Below are 22,120 nucleotides of genomic sequence, written 5' to 3'. Positions count from 1 at the left end.
TGGGCAAAAATGGGGAGAATTGTCGAGATCATGAATAACAGACAATACCGGATACAGTTGGATGGAAGCTGCAGGATCACACAATGCAATCATTGATTTCTTCGGAAGGTCCAACCTATCATGCATACACCAGATTATTCGCAGATTCAATCACCTCCTCAAAGGCCAAGAATGGAGGGCAGCATATTTCTGTGCGACATACACGAAAGGATGGACGTCGAAAAGATGGATGATGACGTATTGATGGCAGAAAACACATCTGACGCACATTTGGAGGTGGATAACCAAGCCCCGATCAGGCACAAACCAATAAGCCCAATCCCACGACAACATGAGAGTAACACAATCACCAAGACAATTGTCTCCACAAATGCGAGGACCAACTCATAACTATACAGAACCGTCTCAACAAGTAACCACAAAACACTGGTGTTTCGGTTATAAGGTGGGGGGAGCTGTAGAGAATAGGAATGACTGAGGAGACGGGTTAGGAAAAAGTGGAACACCAGTCGTCATGCAGTGTTATAAATTCAGCGCTAGTGTTAGACTTGGTAGACTTTTAAGTCAACTTTACACATATTTATTTCATATAGAATCAAAGGTGTAATCAAATTCTACACAAAAATCAAAGATTTTTTACAATGTTAAATATCTTTTTAAAATTAAAATCAAAACAATAAATTGAACTTCAAAGTAGTAACGTCTACTAACCATAAAAATGCTTCGGATATTTGAAGATTTCAAGGTACTACTATTAAAATATTTATATTTTAAATACCAACACACTTTAAATTCTCCAAATACCATCACTTTGTTGGGAAATTAATATCCTTTCACAAACTTGAATAATTAAAAAAAAAAAAAAAATGAAACTGCGACACTAATCCTAAAGGTAGGTTTAACCGACTTCCTCTAAAGTTATGAAATTCACAAGTGGTTCCCAGTTGCATGTATAGACTTCCTCTAAAGTATGAAATTCACAAGTGGTTCCCAGTTGCATGTATAGCCCCATTACGGAAGATTGTTGCAATATTTTGGTTCTATAAGGGGTATGATCCCACACAGTCGGACGATTCTATTTATAAATGATGCTGCTAAGAACTGACGAATCAAATTAATTCACGTTCTGCTACCAACCAATCAGAAACCAGAATTGCTTCATAAATATTAAACCTTTTCTGGAGCAATTTCACATGTTCTTTTCCCGGGTTTCGACACGGTAAGAATATTTTGTTCTGTGGAACTGTCTACTACAAACAAGTCACCTCCCAGGACTTGTGTGTAACAGCGAACCATCTGAAACTCAAAATGGCTTACACTTCTAGAGGTTATGCGCCCAGTGTGCGTCTTTATTTCGATGGATCCAAATCAAAATTCGAATTGTAGCAAGTTAAATTTCAAGGATATCTACGAATCCAAAAGCTACACAAAGTACTACAAACACAACCTGAAAACAGAAACGCCCCCGAATTCATTGAAAAGAACGCAACTGTCTTTGCGGAAGATGACCGAAGTCTATCACTGGTAATGATAGAAGCCCTGGACAACGGCTGCAAAGCATTAAACATATTGAGAGAGCATTATTTATCGAAAGGAAAACCCAAAATTATTTCTTTATACACTGAACTGACCTCTCTAAAACGAATGGAAGCCGAAACTATTACTATTATTATAAGAGCCGAGACAACTGCAAATTCTTTAAAAATGTCTGGTGAAGTTATAAGTGACAGTCTGTTAATTTCCATGGTCCTTAAGGGATTACCGAGTGATTTCAAGCCATTTACCACCGTGATAACCCAGAAAGAAAAACCCATGACTTTTAGCCAATTCAAGGTAGCACTCAGAAGTTACGAAGAAACTGAAAAAATGATCACAGAAAAAAACGAATCCAAAAATATGAAATTTAAAAATACACACATGAAAACACCAAAATCGAATTATACCCATGCCAGGAATAAAAAACCCAACTTTGCCAAAAGCAAGTTTTTTCCTAAGAAAAGTACAAAACTTATTTGCTATAATTGTGGACGACCTAATTACAAGAGTTTCCAATGTAGATACAGGACTCAAAATGGTGACTACATTAAAAATGTAGAGAGCTCTGTTAGCGAACATACATTTTTATTTTCGTGTACATTTGATGCTTCAACAAACAATAATAATTTTCTTGTCGATTGTGGGGCTACAGCACATGTGATTACAAAGGAATCTGATTTTATCAATTTTGATCCCAACTTTAAGCCACAAAATCATTTTGTAGAACTAGCTGACGGGAGTCGAGTCAATGATATCATTTTGAAAAGAGGCAATGCGAAAATCTCACTAAAGAACAATAAAGGTGAACTGTGTTTCTGTATTCTAGAAAACGCTCTTCTAATCCCAAAATTTAAACAAAAATATATTTTCTGTACAAGCTGCCAGAAAACAAGGTGCAAATATAAACTTTAGCCCCAATAAATCAAAACTGGTATACCCAAATGGAACTGTATTCGACATTAAAGAAAATGGAAGACTATATTATTTAAATAGCGTAGTCCCATCAAAAACCGCCTGCCATAATCTACAGACATGGCATAAAATTCTTGGACACTGCAATATTCCTGATATCAAAAAGTTGCTGACTGTAGTTGATGGAATGCAAATACAAACATCAAAAACCTTCAACTGCGACGTCTGTATGTAAGGGAAAATGACAAACTATCAAAACAAGATACCAGACAAAAAGGCCAAAAAAATCCTATCACTGGTGCATTGTGACTTGAACAGTCCCGTAGAACCGATGGCCAGAGAACATTATAGATATGTGTTGAATTTCGTAGATGACCATTCAGGTTTAATAATGGTTTACTTTTTAAAGAACAAATCTGATACCCTGCTAGCAACTAAGAAATATCTAGCCGACATGGCCCCCTACGGTGAAATCAAGTGTATTCGCTCTGACAACGGTACGGAATTTACCAATAAAGACTTTGAACTTTTACTAATTAACCATCATATCAGGCATGAAACATCAGCTCCTAGATCGCCACACCAAAACGGGACTGCTGAACGTGCGTGGCGGACACTTTTTGAAATGGCAAGATGCCTACTCATTGAATCAAAACTCCCTAAAAACCTCTGGACGTATGCACTTATGGCGGCAGCCTATATACGCAACAGGTGCTTTAACAAAACATTATCTAAAACTCCATATGAATCTTTCTGCGGTAAAAAACCAAATTTAAGCAGAATGCATATATTTGGTTCAACTTGCTTCGCATATATAGAGAAAAAGAGTAAATTGAATATTAAAGCCGACAGAGGTATATTTCTTGGATACGATAAAAACAGTCCAGCCAATTTAATATTTTTTCCCGAAAAAAATAAAATAAAAAGAATCCGGTGTGTAAAATTCACAGACACGTTTAATTTTACAGACGAAAACCCATCATATGAAGAGGATGAAATTATATTACCTCAAATAATTAGAACAAACGAAAACAATAAAAATGACGGAGACGAGAGTGTTCATGATGATGATGATGATGATGATAAAGTCGAAAGATATCCCAAAAGAAATAGAAGACGACCCGATTTTTTTGTGGTCGACAATATAAAAGATTATCAAATCGACTATTGCTATTCAATGGAAAATGCGCCAAAAAGCTTTAACGAAGCAATTAATTCAGAACATTGTGATGAATGGAAAATTGCCATGAAAAAAGAAATAGATGCCTTAACCGAAAATGATACCTATACGGTAGTGCCTCTCCCAAGAGATAAACATGTTATTTCTACCAGATGGGTCTTTACAAAAAAGAGTGCAGCATCAGGTGTAGAACAGTACAAAGCAAGATTTGTTGCTAAGGGGTACTCTCAGATTTACGGTAAAGAATACTTTTCTACGTTTTCACCGACCGCAAACCTAACGACAATCAGAATTTTACTGCAAGTCGCGTCACAATATGACCTAAACATTCATCAAATGGACGTAAAAAAATGCTTATTTGAATGCCCCATTAATAGACTGTGAAATTTATATTACCCCTCCAGAGGGATTTATAATGAAAAATAAAAATAGCGTGTGGCGACTTAACAAGTCATTATATGGTCTAAAGCAGAGTGCTCAGTGTTGGAACACAGTATTTCATGATTATATTATTAAACAACAATTTAGACAATGCGCTGTAGAACCCTGTTTATATACCCAACACAAAGACGATAAACTACTGATTTTGGTTTTGTGGGTCGATGATATTTTAATCGCATCAAATTGTGACAATGTTAAGTGATGTTAAGAACAAATTAGGTAAAAGATTCAAAATGACCGATCTTGGCAAAATATCCTGGTTTCTAGGGATAGAATTTACTCACAGCAAAGGACTTGTTACGATGACTCAATCGAGATACATCGACAAAATACTATTAAAATTTGGAATGGGAGAGTGCAAGAAACGCTCTACACCGGTCGAAAATGATATTAATAAAAATATACACACAGAATCTGAAATAATAAATGACACATAATATCGCGAAATTATAGGTAGTCTTATATATTTAATGACTGCGACCAGGCCCAACATATGCTATACAGTAACAAAACTGTCACAAAAATTATCACGACCGACAATGAAGGATTTACACAGAGCTAAACAAGTCCTACGTTATTTAAAAGGAACTAAAAGAACAGAAGTTAGCATTTAGAAAACCAAGAAATCCCCTAAAATTAGAAGGTTTTTCGGATTCAGACTGGGCAAACGACGAAGATCGCAAGAATGTATCTGGATATTGTTTCAGACTCTCAGAAAATGGGCCTATTATTTCATGGAAATCTAAAAAGCAACAGATTGTATCTCTCTCTACGTGTTTATTGCGATCACACACACGACCCAGGAAGCACTCTACCTTAAAAATATCCTGAAGACTATTTTAGAGCCAGAATTGATTACAAGCCCCGTAGTAATTAATTGTGATAATCAAGCCAGTATAGTCTTAGCACAGAACACGATAATCAACCAAAGATCTAAGCATATAGATATAAAATACCATTTCATAAAAACGAGATAAAAAAGGAATCCATTATTTTGAATTACATATCATCAGAACAAAATATCGCTGATGTATTTACGAAACCCGCGACAAGGATAAAGCTACGTTTTTTCTCAAAACTTGTTAAGGATTGCGACTGAATAATTTTTTTTCTCTCACTACCCTGTATGTATATAGATTTCTATATATTAAAAATACAGACCAGCGAAGTTCCACTTATGAGAAGGCTCTTACTTTTTGCATGAATATCAGCGGAAAACCCTAGGGGTAATGCTCAGAGTATATAGATTTCTATATATCAAAAAAAAAAAAAAGTCCTGGACAAGACGTTAAACTGTATCCATTTTATTTGTATTAAAAAAATTGGGGAAAGTTACATGTAACAAATGTACAATTTAGTAAAATAAATAAGTCGATTAAAAACAAGATCGTTAAAATTTTAACGACTTATTTATTTTACTAAATTGTACATTTGTTACATGTAACTTTCCCCAATTTTTTTTTTCTTTTCCTCACCCCGTTTTTACTCTTATTTTAGTTGATTGAATTTCCGCTATGGTTCATTTTTTTTATAATTATTCTAAAATTTTGCCAATCGAATAAAGTTATTTATTTATATATATATATATATATATATTACACACACACACACACACTGGAGTTATTTTTTGAATTAAAAATTGCAAGCTGCTATGTTGAAAATGTCATAAACAATGAAATACAAAACAGGGAGTTCCTGAAATGTTTATGGTTAAGAAAGCATCACTGTGCAGAAGAAAAAGTTTTTGAAAGAAAACCTGGCCAATCTGACGAAGCATAGAAACAGAAGCATGACACCAATGACAAAGCAAGAGAAAATCTACAATAAACAAGTGGACAATAAAGAAAAAAAAAACAGAATTAAAAACAAAATATAATGATAAAAGCTTACAAACAGTTAAAGGAGAAAAACACCAAAGAAATTAGCAGAAAAGACAATTGCTTCAATTGAAAGAGGTGGAAAAGGATTGGTTAGTTAATACAAAGGTATTTTATTGTGCTGAAAAGGTATTTCAAGTTTTAGTGAAACCAAGTTTTTCAGATTTTTAATTTTCTCATCCGAAAAATTTCTAAATCACTATCATTTTGAATGTTTACAAAAACATATTTAAGTAATAATTGGCAAGAGAAAACAACTATCACACTAAATCAGGATTTAGTGTTCAAAACTCATTCAATGAAAAAAGTTTGAAACGAAAAAGCACTTATTTGTTTTCACAACTTGAAATTTTACATTTCAACACAATAAAAAAAATCTGTATAACATAAGCTAAGAAATGTACTGAACTATAATACTCAAGGCCAGAAACAACTTTCTAAGAATTCAAAATCACTTTTGAATGTTTATATATATTTATTATATATATTTATTGTTCTCTCACACGTAAATATAAAAAACTGCCAATGAGTTTTCCTGTGCACAAATATTGATTTTGAAACTATCACTTCAATAGTAATTTCTGCAAAAATTTACGTTTACCTATTCAAATCAAGTATTATAGTTCTTTTCTACTTCTAAAAAAAGAAAAACAGTAAAATTCACAAACACCACTATTGTATAATTGAACTAAAAAATTTAATTCAATTATCGCAGAACATAGCAGAGAATGATAATTAAATGTATACAACTAAATAATAAAATGAATATAAACTTAAAATAATTCATAAAAAACAAAAACCTCCATTAAATAAACAAAATTCAAGTAAAACCCAGAGATACTAGAAATTATAATTGAACAAATTTCATCTGACAATTTGACCATCTGGAAAGAAATGTTTCTTTTAATAGACTTTGTTTTTAAATACTAATAAATGAGTTCATATAAAAGATAGAATTAAAAAAAAATAATTTTTTTTTTTTTTTTTTAAATAAAAATAAAATGATACTCAGTAATAATAAAATCTATCTTCATTGAGAAGACTAATTTCAATCATTGAAGATGGAGCAGATAATTAACATCTTTAGGCTTTTTTTTTTTTTTTTTTTTTCACAAGCAGCAGCTTTTACCAATCTGTTATGGAAGTAAATTGGATAGATGAGAGGTCTGAATCTAAAAATTGATTTACAGAGTTTGACTATTTTAGACATAAGTTTCTGTAGGAACCTGCAGAAAACCCAGCAGAGGTGAAATCTGAGTTGATATGGAGAAAGATTAAACTCATGATCATGATCCTAACTTTCACACTCTAAAAATATTAGTCTTTGTGGAGTGAGCAGATCTCGCTTTAGCAGCAACCCTGTGGTTTATCTACACAGACTATCATTGCATTCACAGGTGATGCAGAGTGCTGCAAGGAAGATTAATCCCTATTGAAAACTATCTCTGTGGAAGGTGTGTTGGTGCTGTTTGTCCAATTATAAAACAAGCTATGTATGGAGCTCTTTGTGAAGTAAGTAATTGTATGTGCACAGACAGAAGTTAATGTGCTCCTTTGTATCTTAACATAGTTACTCTGGGAGGAGTTTACAAAAGCTACAGATGAGTGAATGCTCGGCTCCTACTAGATCCTCTACATATATAAGAGGCAAACACGTACTAAAATGAGTACTGTTGTCACATTTGGGGAGGAGCTGCGCAGAATACCCTATTCTGCCTTGATAGAGTTTAAAGTCTGTTTCGAAACCTAGTAGGTTATGCTCTTTTCTCCTCTCTGCAACCTTTCCCACAGAAGAGATGTTGTGAGCTTGTCTCTGCTCTATCGTTATTTTCAAAGCAAGTGCTCATCTGAACTTCGATCCATGATTGCCCTAGCAAACCTTTCACAAAAAGCACATGTCTAGCTACAAATACTATCAACAATTTCCTACACTATATTTCTGCCTAAATCTAAACACAAATTCCATGAACAAAGCTTCTTTCTCTTTTATAAATAGAAAATAAAATAAACAGCATGGAATTTTTTTTTTTAACAAATACTCCAATTAATGTTTTTAACATACATATTTATTAAATATTATTTATTATATTTTAAGCAGAAATTGTGTTTTTGTCCAAAATTTAGTCTTTTTTTTTTTTTTTTTTTTTTTTTTATAAAATAAAAAATTAAAGAAAATGATTTAAACTATATTTTAGAAAATCACACTGTAAAGTACAGAAACAGTATATCATAGCATTATGTCCTTTAGCCTTACATGTTACCTTTAGGAGATTTTATTTAATCTACAGATGGGATCCTGACAGGTACTATCACTGGAATATCAGGGAACAGTGGTATCTAAACAGCTCCACACTCCCCAAAACTCCCAAATTGGGGAATCAGCCTTTTGCAAATATGTTTTTGATAGAGATTTTTCAAGAAAGAAAGAAGAAGAAGAAGAAGAAAAAAAAAAAAAAAAAAAAAAAAAAACGGAAACCTCCCCCTTAAACCCAGATCATATATATTTCTCATGATGCCATATCTCCATGTTTTGTCATGAAATCAATGAAAATTAAAGTGTTTTCTTTCTTTATAAATGCCTTCCTAACGAAAGTTTCCAGATTGGATGATTAATGGTACCTCATCTTTTGCGGAACTCTGAAATGGTAATCAATTTGTTTGAGTGTTTATGATTCATTGATTTGTAGAGGAATCAAAGTGACGGGGGCGATAATTTTCTATGTTCAAATTATCTTTTCTAGTTTTTGGAATGTTACTTTTCTCCATGTTTATGATAATTTATTGTTCATGTCTAGAATGAGCTCTCTGAATACCTGGAGAAAACTCCTTTAAGAATGCATTGTGGATTTTACCTGGACTAACCGCTGTATTATGGAATCTTTTTATAGAATCTAACTCTGATATCGTAAATAGTTGTATTCTTTGGAGTGAATTGTAATTTATTTTTCTCAGAATTCCATTTTAGTTTTATAAATACCGTTTCTATTTGAAGGAGATTAAATTGGCAGTTGTGGGTTCATTGTTGAATGCAGGGCTTTATGTTATAGGCAAATAGCTTTTCTACATCTTTTGTTAAATCATAGTCCGTTTTGTTTGTGTGATGTTGATTCATTCAAGATGTAGATGTTTTGTTTTTTCTATTTCAATAAATGTTTTTTGTAAAATATGCAAAAATGCTCTTTTATGCAAGATATTGTGAGCATAACTTTTTATATCCCTTCTAGTTTGTCATATTTAACTTCTATTGAGTCAAACATTAAAGATCTCAAGGAAGTGGTTATTGCCACAGGAATTCTCAAACACATTCCAATTAAAATCCAAGAAAATTCAAGGCTCAGAGTCAAATCTATAGCAAAGTAAGAGCCAGTAGAAAAATCAAGATGTGTTTGTGTTGAAATGTTCATTCCCACACAGTGTTGTTGCTATTAGCCTCCTAGTTCATTTTCATTTGATAGGATTTTGTGGAGAGAGGTATAAAGGGCAGATAGTTAATGCTCTGATGGTGATTGCTTGGAGACTGTTAATCTTAACTTGGTTTTGAGATAGAATGTTCCTGATCAGGATTGTTGTACCTCCACAAGCTTTTGTTTCCAATGTCATTTACTTTCAGGAATGTTACTTGATAGCAAAGAATGTTCACACATGTTAGTAACATCAGCAGTTTGTTCATGTTGGCTTTAATTCCATGACAATTCCATCATACTATTCTATGGAACATAATATCTTTTTATTCTGTGATTAGAGTTAAATATTTTTTCTTGTTTTTAAGATGTTCTAGCTCAGGAGATTGTGGTTTTATCTTTTGTTAAGGTTTGGGTTCTTAATTAACAGTGACCATTTTTTATTTTTTAGCCTGTTTATTTTAACACCACAAGTATACAGATGATGACATACTTGATTTTGATGAAATGTTAAGCACCAGTTTTTCTTCAAATTTTCTTCATTAGAATTTTTAGGAAAAATATCAGGGGTGTTACAGCCACTGGCTTTAATAACATTTTGGAGATTATTAGTGGAGGTTGGAATATGAGTATTGATTGGTGTGGTAGGGTTTGATGTAACCAGCTGATTCATCAGATCAAACTTGTTAAACGACCTATCTAGCCCAAATGAGAACCAAACTGGAGTGTTGCAATGTGCATATCCACTTTTTCAGGTTATGGATGGCTCAGCCATCAGGGCCACATCCTTAAGCATCATGGAAATGATTCACGGGAAACTGGTGGCTCCATTTAGATGGAAAGAGAAAAGAATGCCTTGTTTTTGACTTTGTAAAACACAATCCATATTTGCAAAGGGAATGGGGGGGGGGCTCCAATATTTGGTGCATTTTTGATCAGGGAGCTGGTATTTTCAAACAGCCTGATTTGGTAATACCAGATATTACATTTTAAATAATCTGCAGGTAGTAAATAAAATGAGTCAAGAATGTGAATACTTTGTAATTACCACCACTTGAATAACAAACAAACTGTGATAAAATTCTTTTGATTGATCTGGGACAAATTCTTATATATATATATTTTTAACGTTCTAGAAAGAAACCCAGAGTTTTACCTTTAGTATTCCTGTGTAGTAGATATTCCTGGATATGTCCTTTTACGCAGAGATCGACACGTTAATGCCTCACATGACAGCCTTCTGATGTATGTCAAAAACAACGCCATTTTTAAGAAACTTGATTCCCTTGAGTGCAAAGATTATGGAGTTATCTGCCTATCTATTTCCATCCATTCAGCAAATTTGCTGCCTGGTTTGCATATCGACCTCCAAGTGCTGACATGTCAATTTTGTTGCACATTGAATCATCTATTGACTCATACTTTGTATTGTACAACACTGCATCTATGATAATTTGTGATTTCAACTGTCTAAAATGAAATTGGTTAGTAACTGACCCAAATGATCCTAATCTTTCTCATCTGACTAACTTTTGTGTCGACTTTGGTTTGACTCAAATGGTAAAGATTGCAACGAGATTCCCTGACGGTCTTATTAGTCTTTATTAGATATTATTTTAACGTCTATGCCAGACCTATTTACTATGCCATCATTGGACCTTCCTGTAGGTATATTAGATTATGCAATTATTTCCTTTCGCTTTGATGATGCGATGAGTCTAACTGAAATTCTTGACATACCTGAATGGTTTTACTATCTGTTACCGATTGATCTCTGATTCAGCAATTAATGCTCTACCAAGATATATTTTACAAATATGTTGATCCTGATATTGCTTGCAATTTTCTAACCTCTCATCTCAGCAATATTCACCTATGTGCCTAAACATGCTGCAAGATCGTATAATCATTCACTGCCATTTGTAACACCAGAATTGCGACACTTGTCCCTGATTAAGAAATCTGCCTGGACTCTATATTAATCACACTGTTCTGAACATGATCTACAACTGCTTCAAAATGCACAAAACAAGTTGTCTTCTGAAATAAAGCATATCAAGTCAGACAATTATCATCATCAGGTCAACAAGGTTGTTGACAAACCCTCGTCACGCAGTGATTGGTTACTTGCAAAAAAAATTAAGTTTTCTTCGGCAGCTGATGCCATCCCTGACAGAACTATTACTGCCAGCATAGTTGATAAAACAACATTTTAATCAGCACTATGCAGGTACAACTCCCTTGAGTACAATATGCTATGTTTTGCCAGCATCAACAGGCGCACCCTTACATATTAATATTCGATTCATGCCAGATATTGTTTTTATGAAACTTGACATTGAAAATAGTATGTGACAGGATAATATTCCCTATATTGTGCTCAATTGGTGTACTAACTCATTATCGAAGCCCCTGGCTCATCTGTTTAACCCGTCATTTGTATTTGGTCACATGCCTCTTCTATGGAAGATCTCCACCATGGTTCGAGTCTACAAACAGCAAGGTCATAGAGCACATTGTCAATGATTGCCTTTACTTCACATCTCATAGAAAATAAGCTCATTCACCCATGTCAATTCGGTTTTCTAAAATCACAATCTGCCACGGAATAAGCAAACTGTCTTTATCAACATTTGGCCTCAGAATGTGAGACTAAGGAATGTACAATTTTGGTATTTTGGGATATTACCAACGCATTTGGAACCATTCCTCACTCACATGGCAACAGAAACTATCCTCATTTGGCATCTGAGGTAGGCTTTTTTTTGATTTTCTTGGACCTGCAACTATCTGTCTGATCAGCTGCAGGGAACTTTGGTCACAGCTGTTTATTGAAAAAGTTTCCTGCTTCAGCCAGGGTGCCGCAGAGAAGTGTTATTGCACCAATGTTATTTTTGCTCTCCATAAACGACCTGCTCACATTAATGGCCAGTGCAGCATCTCATTTTAACTGGAACAACTCGACTGTGTTCCCAAGCTCTTATGCTGATAACACAACTTTCTGCGTCACACCCAGATCCTTACATAGTGTTGGTATATATGCAGTTGATGGTTGTTTTTGCATCTGAGTAGCCAAGGGACTGGAGTATGCTGTTCAACGCAGAAAAAATAGTTGTTATTGTCCTCTAGATGCCTCTATCCTGTCCCTATCCATAGGATTTGGTTTCAAGGCACATTTGTGTCATTCTCAAAATGTCATAACTACCTTGGAGTAATAATATTTAACTAATCTTAGGTTTGATGACCACGTCTTATGTATCCAATAGGGTTAATAGGGAGCTTTATGTGTCGTGTATCCTGAACTATTAAATTCCTCACAAATGATATTTGCTGACTAGGTTTTACAAGGCAATGCCTCGTCCCTAGTATTCACCAAAGTTGGCAGGGTGTTCTGATTCTCTTGAGCATCTACAGTGTTGTGCCATCGGATATATACTATACATTCCCTGTTGTGACCCTATTCCCTCTAGAGTATATGGTCTGCTTGGATTATATCTGTTGTCTACTTGCCCGAATGTGACAGTTGCATCTGTTGGTCATAGATTATTTCATGGTTTTGCCCCTACCGTAATGCTTAAACACCATCCTGTGCTGCGTCTGAACAGACAAAACCTGCGACGATATACATTCATCTTAGATCCACTGCATAATCACACCAGTGTTTGCTTAGATTTGTACCAGCAATCTGCTTTTGCATCGTGTTCTGCAGTCCTGAACGCGTTACCTCAGAACTATAGGTGAATGAACGTGTATCACTATCACATTTTTGGAGTTCTGTATTATCTATTGTGATGTTCTTAGTTTTATGCATTCCCTAATTAGCTAGCTAGTCCGTCTGTTGCTAACGGTCGCTTATGACCATGGCTTAATAATAAAAAAAAAGTGATCAGAATTTGAATCACATAAAGAACCATTAAGCACAATTTTTGTTAGGAAGTTAATGAATATTTTTTTATAATTAATATTTATAGAAATATGCAAGCTTTGTTAATTATTATTGTCAAGAATAATTTTTAAGCCCCCCACCCCCGGGAGGGGGGGACTACATGTTTCATATAAATATTTACTAATTCCAAGTTTTAGTTGATTTTGAGCAAAAGAAAAATGAATTGATTCGTTTTTGATTATTAAATTTGTGGATATTGAAAAATATTCATAGCTCCCTTAAGAAAGAGCACTAATTTCTTCCATGTTGATTGTGTTCATTTAATGAATCCCCTTTCTTTGTTGAATAGCTGCCCTTAGAGGTTTGGGGGCAAGGATATCGGCTAGAAGTTAAAGGTGACTTCAATTCAAGGTTTGGGTCCAGCATTACTGATTCTGAGTTAAGATGAGATATAACACATTTAAAGCTATCCCCACCCACCACCAGTTTTCTGCTCATGAAAAAGTTTGAGAAATCAATAAAATTCAAGAAAATCAGAAAACAAATGAACAGTGATAAAAGCATAAGTCTTTTTCCATTAATAAGCCAAGAGAAATTAGTTATTCTCGTTAAGTAAATTATATGTGCTAACATATGACAAAGTTTAAATTGTAATTGCTAAAATGAATTTTTAAAAAATAATTTAAAGAGAATAAATTATCTATTATAGCCAAATAAATTATCTATTATAGCCAAATATTTTTTTTATAATCTAATTGTAAAAAAAAAAAATACCAAAGGGGAAGATTAAAAAAAATGAAACCTCAAATTATTCATAATGTTAAAATTTAAAATAATTCTAAAATATTTGCATGAAAGGATCAGTAGTGAAATATGTAGATAAAAATTATTAAATAAGACGATCTCCTATATACAAAAAAGATGGTAGTGATTTAGATTTAACTATTCGTTAAGAATATAAATGTGTGCATAAAACTTAACGAGGAAATAGAAGACATACCCCTGAAATTCTTTTTACCCATGACTGACAAGGCAACAAAATTATTTATCAAATTAGCTTTATTGCTGCCACATCTGGGCTGGTGCACCAACCATTAGTCTCTCCCAAAAAAAGAGTCTTTAATCTAATAGGTCCCACTTTGTCAAATAAGCTCAAACTCCTGTCCCATTGGCGCAATGTTGCATCTCTGTGCCTGTTTTACATTTTAATAATTTACTATTTTAATGGAATACACTCTGATGAACTCGTTGCACTTGTGCCCCTTCGACATATCTTGCTTAGCAACAAAATCATCTCTTCTCTGTTGAAATCTTAAATGCCAGAAAGCTTTTTACTCTAATAGTTTCTTTCCTCAAACAACTAGACTTTGGAATTCCCTTCTTGCTACCGGCTTCCCTGACTGTACAAAAATACAAAAGTTTAAATGTAATGTAAATCAACATCTTGTTAATCTTTCCTAGGCATGGCCCCAAATAGTAGCTCCTTATGTCCAAATGGCAATATGTCTTATTAGGGATGAACGTAAGCATTAAAGAATATTCTAAAAATCTATAAATAATTTAACATAGTTTATGATGTTGAAAATTATAGAGAATTATGAGGAATCTAATTTATTGTGTAGTTGTTGTATTAATAATAAAGAACTACATAAGGCTAAACATTACCCAGGCAATACCAGATTAATCTGCTAGTTTATATTAAAATAAAAAAACTGATAAAAACAAACAAACAAAAGAATTTACAAAATCAGCGAGTAAAAAAAACAAAAAAAAAAAAAAAGTAATAAACAAACGCTGAATATTTTGGGCATGGGATAAATTTGATTGACATAAAATGCAATGTTGTCCACTTACAGACAATACACACAGACACCGCAGTCATCAGCCAGGCAGCCCTCACATTGTTTACAGCGCACCTTGCGACGCCGACGATGTTTCATAATAGATGTAGTCTGTCGAGGGAGACTCCTGCTAGTTGTAGTAGCAGCATTGCTCATTTTCCGTCCAACAGATGCCATAACTGATGAACTACTTGTGACACTCCCACAACCCCCAACACGGAAGCTTTCCTCTTTAGATGGATCCTCGTCAGACGTATCTGAAAACAGAAAAAAGAAAAACAAATTCAAATAAAAGTTACAAAAATTCTCAAAAATTGAATTTAGTGTTGGTCAACTGCAATGATAATTTCTATTTAAAATCCAATTAAAAAGGTTGGTTTGTCGTCAAATGATTGAAGTAGGGTATTTTTATTGATATGAAATGAAATGAGAGTTAACTAAAGATTGTGCTTCAAAAGACGAATTTTTTTTTTCTGGTGAAAAGGAAGGGAGGCATAAACTAGTTCAATTTTTTGTAAGCCAACTAAAGATACTCCGGTACTTTGCTGGATGGTTTTTGTAATCATTTTTGAACAATTTATGAGGTAGGCAATGAGACTAGTAGATAAATAACAAAGATTTATTTATTTCACACTATCAATTGTGAAGAAAAAAGAAAAGTATATTCTTAAAAATTTATCTTTATGTGTGTGATGCGTAATGGATAATTAAAACCTTACAGAATGTTTTACAGAAAATCTAAAACAAATATTTTAGCAATAAATCAATAATTACAACTACCTTCTGCTCTCTAAACAAAAAAAAAATTTAATTCATTTGCTAAAATCTGAAATATAAAAAAAATAATGCCTACAGTTGTTTCAATTGTGAAGGAAAATAATTTTTTTTTTTTTTTAAATCACAAAGAAAAAAAACTACCATGAATAAGAAATGAAAACTTATGCAGCAAATTAATAACATAATTATATTAAACAAACTGGCTATCTTGGCCACCACTGACCGACAATTTATATACATGAAAGTTTCATAATAGAATGAGACAATTTCATTTAAAAAAAAAAAAAAATGAAAGTCACAAAGTGGATCACAATTTTCTAATGAGTTTTAAAATAAATCTAAAATATTTTCATTTCTCTTTCAAGGGAAGATAGATAAATATATTCGCCTTTCGAGTTCAGCTATCAAAAATTCTAAGGAAAAGAAAAATTTGTTGAAAAATTAATTGGTTCTGTTGACAAAAACTCCTTTTATAACTGTTCAAAAAATAAATAAAATAAAAACAATTTTTCTAAATACTAGACTAACCAGCAAAATAATTTGTATCCTTAGTTTTATAGTCTTTAGTTATAAAAAAATAAATTAAATTGATAAGGCAATACTTCACTTATAGAAACCAAGTATATTTTCAGTTCTGAATACAAAATAAAATGTCAGCTAAAGAGTAGTTGTAATCATAGCAGGAGATTATAAAGAATTTTAATATTGATAATTAATATAAAAAGGATTTTAATATCCTCAATAAATTATATATGAAGAGTATATACATATTTAATAAAAACTTTTTCCAAAAATAAAAACTGTATTGTTGCTACATTAAAAAAAAAAAAAAATCAACAAAAATTACTTCAATTCCTTATGATTATAAATATGAATAATGTTTCACATTCTGAGAAAATAAATTTAAAAAATGTTTTTGATGTTGAAAAAAATTGACTGATTCTTTACAAATAAACACTGTTTAGACAATCAAATAATATAATGTATGTGTGATGTGTAGAAGCTTTTTATGCTAGTCAGACTTTATAGAATTTCATGAATCTGAGTCTATGATCCCTTCCATTTCTGCATAAACTTTATTGAAGATATCCTGCCATGTCCATGCTAGTAACAATTCTTGTTTTGTCTGTTTTTCTGTCTATCTTACTAGTTTTTTGAGAAAACAAACACAAATGATTAATTTGTTGAAAATATTCTGTTTCAGATTCACAACCATGTTCACATTTCAGAGACGGAGCCAAAATAGGTTTATCACATGTTAATAAATATGTTAAAAAAAAAAAAAAAAAAAAACAACAATAAGGACATAGGATAATTAAAATGGAGTCTAAATGGTATTCATTTAGATAGTAGATAATGAAAATAAAGCCACATTAAAAGATATTTCATGAATAAAATTAAAACTAATTCTGTTATAATTTCATAAATAAAATAGATGACAAAACAAAATATGTGAAAATATGAATGAAAATCTATTCATGAAAATGATTAAAGAACTGTACATATCTTACTAATCAGAAGTTTATTTGAATCAGCATTCACAAATTTAAGCAATAGTTTAAGTACTAAAGAACTTTTCTCTCACACAAATAGAACATCAGTATAAAAAAAAAAAAAAAAAAAAAAAAAATCCAAGAACAGTACAATAATCAAATGTGGCCTTTCAACTGATCTTAAAATGCCTGTAAATGTGAAAAGAATATTTTCAATGAACATGCATACATATGCATGCACGCACGCACACAAAAAAAATCAGAAATTAAAAATAAACCGGATACTATTAATACCATATAAAAATTTAGAATGATTTAACTGAGTAATTACTGGGTAAAAAAAAAAGTCAACACAGCCACATAAATTTTACACAAGATGTTAAAAGAATTTTTGTTTGTTATTTTTACAACCAGAGATTTGAAAAAAGTTCTTATTTCAAGAGAAATGACTCCAATAGCAATAAACTTTTTAAAAAAATTCCTATTTGTCATTGAAATCCTATTTTATTCTAAATTTTATTTCATATATGATTACATTATCAGCATTAGGCATGTAATCTTTACCATCTTAAAAGACTACAGAAACACAAAAACAAAAGTATTATTTTGAGTATTGATCTTTTTGTAACTTTTTCTTTTCAGATTTTGTTAATTGTAAAGCATTCATTTTTATTTCAAATATTCTGTAATTTATTAAAATACAAATATTTCAGATTATTTTAAAGTTCCTGTTAAGTTTTTGCCATTTTTAAATGAATTATTTTTAATATCCACTTTTATGATCATTATCTCATTTGGAAAATTATGAAATTTCGAAGATCATGTTCATGAAATAATCAAACATCAAAATTATGTTTTTTATAATCTTTTTGCTATCATCTAATAAAATGTCAAAGAACATGGCTAAAACCTGTAATGCCATCATGTATTCAATAAAATAAAATAAAAATTGTTATGGAAATGAATAAGGATTCTATGCTTATAACTTTGAAGTACTTATTCCAAAACTTGAACTATCTAAAAAATTAAGCTTTTTATGAGGCTGTGATTGGAAATGAGCACATACATTTTCTTTTCATTTTGTTTTTAGTTAAGAGAGATTTTAGAGAAATAGAAAAGATTAGATGGTAGATTGAGTAAAATGTGCATTAGAAAATGGAGAGGGGACAGAGAAAGTGGAGAGTAAATCTTAGTGGAAGTTAATTAGGAATTTTTAAGCGGGTGTAAAAAGAAAATTGATAAGTTAGTAAAAATTGATGTTAATTATACCTATTTTAGTTAATTTCTTATTAACTAGTAGTTCAGAAATGAAAAGGGAGAGCTATGTACATCTGCTCCCAGCCTCGCAACCAATACAACCATTTTTATAATTTAAAAAAAATCATATAAATTTCAAATTATAATTAAAATGACATTGTTAGAGTCTATGGATATCCAGCACAATCCTCTTTCCATTTTGTCATGATACAAAATACAACCATTTTTCATATAATTTTGCACAGGAAAAGTTTGATCTTATTATTACTAGTATTGAGACGATTAATTGAAATTAGGAATCGGAAAAAAAAATAAATAAATAAACCATAACTTTTTGGGGTATCTGAATCTATATTGGAACAATTTTAATTGAATTTTACATTCTAAAAATGATTGTTTTAATATTTTTTAAAGCTTCATTTTCTATTGCTGGCACTAATAAGTATTTATTGTTTTTAAACTATCAGTAAAACCAAAATCTATAGATCATAGCATCAAAATATGATGCAAGTTTATTTTACTTAGTAAAAAAGTAAACATTTTGCATAAATTCACTAGGAAACTTTTAAAAGAATGCAATTCTGAAAAATGTTCACATATTAAATTTGTTGGTAAAGATACTATCAAATATCATTGATGATTAAATGTAAAGTATAAGTGCTTTTAATTTGTTTATTTTTTTTTTAATTCATTTATTTTATGCTGTTGTCACTTAGCCAGCATTGGTAAATCTTGAAGAGGTTATCAAAATGCATATAGAACAAAAAAACAAAAAACTGATTATTTTCAAAGATTTAGTTTTGAGTTGAATTCGTCAGAAATAAATTTGTGAATTAAAAGATTTTCATGTGTGCAAGAAGACATTTTTTTGTCAGTTCTCGTTTAATTTTCTGTCTGACTGTAAAACAAAATTTCTAAATATATATATAAAAAAAGAAAAAAAAAAGGTGAATGGAATGGAGGTAGAAGGCAATAAAATCAAAGACAAGTCATCAAAATGATAGCAATCCAGTTGTTACATTTCTCTTCCACTGACAAAACAGTGAAAATTTTCCCCACATTAAAATGTAAGTGTATTTTAAAAACTATTTTAAAGATGAACAGATTTTATTAATTTCTGTTTCATATTTAAACTTATATTTTGATGTATCTTTGTATAAATTAAATAAATTGTATACAACTTATATTATTATTATTATTATTATTATATTTTGATGTATCTTTGTATAAATTAAATAAATTGTATACAACTTATATTATTATTATTATTATTATTATATTTTGATGTATCTTTGTATAAATTAAATAAATTGTATACAACTTATATTATTATTATTATTATATTTTGATGTATCTTTGTATAAATTAAATAAATTGTATACAACTTATATTATTATTATTATTATTATTATTATTATTAATATTGTAGATTAGCTACATTAACCCCACAAGCAAAAATATGATTTTATCTTTGCGGGATTATTATCATTGCCATCTATGTTTTTAGATCACAGCAGCAATCTCAGTAAAAAAAATATGCCATAACATGCATTTTATCCTACAGAAATAATCCTATAATTCACACATCATTTTAAATTAATTAAAAATGAAAGAAAAACAATATTAAAAGTTTTTTTTAAAAGTTATTAACTAGAGGTGGGGGTAGGTAATGTTAAAAAGTTACTAAAGTATTCTTGTGATAACTTGTTCATACCTCCACAATAAAAAAATGTGAACCTTTTTTTTTTCATAAAAATAAACCAAAGAAAATAGAAATAAAAATTACTTCTGTAAGCGTAAAAATCATCTCCACAAATGCACAATTTATACAATTTGTTAACACTAGTTTTCCATAGACATTAATTAAATATAATATTACATGTGCATTTAACAAATATTAGTCTATCACAAAATAAGAAAAGAACAGTTACAGAAAGAATGATAGTTCATTTAGTTTAAGGTCTTGCCAAGTTGGGCACATATTCATTTAGGATATATTAAAATTGGAAGGGGTTTAAAAAAGAAAAGTCACTAAACTATGAAAATGGTTACAATTTTAAAGGATATGTTTGATTCCTTAGGTTTACCTAATTTACTAAGATTATAAGAGTGATTTAATTGCGACCTTCAAAATAATCTTATTTCAAAATTTAAAAAATACTTTACTATCCCTATTTGCACTGGTAATTTTTTTGATTAGAAAAATTTCAAAATTTACCATACAATTAGATTTGTTTCTCATATTTTTGCAACAAATTGTTTACTCAGATTGAAAATAGCTCTAATGTAAATCATTTTAAGAATAAACAAAATTCAGAAATAATACTAAAAAGTAAATCTACAATGAGAGTTTTGGATCTATTTGATAAAATATTAAGAGAATTTAATGTACAATTAGTTTTTTCTTTTAAAATTGAGATGAGATTTTGATCAAAACAAAAGCTGACAAAAGAGGCTAAATGAATTCATATTTATGTTCAGTGATAAACTTACTTTTTAAAGTCACACTATTCCATTGTGCATGCTGTCAAAGTAAACCATTAAAATCTACCATGCCGTTATTCAAGAGTTTTCATTCTCCTTGAATAGTGGCTTTACCATAATTTGAATATCTAGTCTATTTTATTTTAACTTCAATACTAGCATAAAAACAACTACACTAATGTACTTAGATATCACAAAAATATTTCACTAACAAAAAGAATGAATAATATGAAAGGAGGGGGAGGGTTAATTGAAGGCTGAGGTGTTAATAAAACATGCAAAAAGAAACAATTTGAATACTAAAAATATTAAGCTATATAAAATGTTTCATTTACGAACATTTTTATATGGCTTTAGTATCATATTAAAAGTGGTATCATAAAATATTGAATTGATGCATTTTAACCTATAACCTTTGTAAGGGGTGTAAGTATTTTATAAAACAATCACTTCTTTTAAATACAAAGCATAGAATAATTAGATGTCTTTAATTTTTAAAGACAAGTCAGCTCCAATCTGCACCACTATACAAAGGTTGAAATTTTATGCATCATATATTTTATTTTATTTATTTATTTTTTTTACAGATTACCATAAAAATCCATAGATGTGCATAATGCACTCACAGGTGAGTGGTAATCTATAAAATTTAATTTTACTGATACTTTAAAATCAATTACTATTAGTAATGGAAAATTGAATTTTAATCAAAAACAAAAAAACAACCGTTTTTGACATTGGAAAATCAGCACAATTTTTTCTCATTCAAATAGCAATTTGATATCCACAAAGTTTTGATTTATCAGATTCAAATTAATCGTCACAATAATATTAAATAACTCTTAAAATTGACCATGATAGATTTTATGAATAAAACTGCTTTTGTCTAATATTTTAACCAATGTGTGTGCGTGTGTGAAAAATGTCATATCTAAACATCATAATTGATTGTAGGTTCTGAAGTAAATGAACCATGCGCTTAATATACTTTTTTCATGAAATGTTACTTTTTATTTTTCATGTAGTGTAATGTTT

The 22,120-nt window shown here is 30.8% G+C and overlaps 1 protein-coding gene across 5 annotated transcripts in view; it reads right to left on the bottom strand.

Annotated features, from left to right (window-relative positions):
- LOC145277654 (histone-lysine N-methyltransferase 2A-like) overlaps positions 1-22,120 on the bottom strand; it is a 171,516-nt gene that overhangs the window by 70,895 nt on the left and 78,501 nt on the right. For all 5 annotated transcript variants that reach the window (XM_080129261.1, XM_080129258.1, XM_080129257.1 and 2 more), the window contains one exon: positions 15,088-15,331. In XM_080129261.1, the coding sequence (XP_079985387.1) occupies positions 15,088-15,331 (244 nt within the window). The remainder of the gene's footprint in view (positions 1-15,087; positions 15,332-22,120) is intronic.

This window comes from Euprymna scolopes, chromosome 6 (genome assembly GCF_053919585.1).
Source record: "Euprymna scolopes isolate OS-2025 chromosome 6, ASM5391958v1, whole genome shotgun sequence".
Lineage (NCBI taxonomy): Eukaryota > Metazoa > Mollusca > Cephalopoda > Sepiida > Sepiolidae > Euprymna > Euprymna scolopes.
This window is presented reverse-complemented; position numbering and strand designations above follow the sequence as displayed.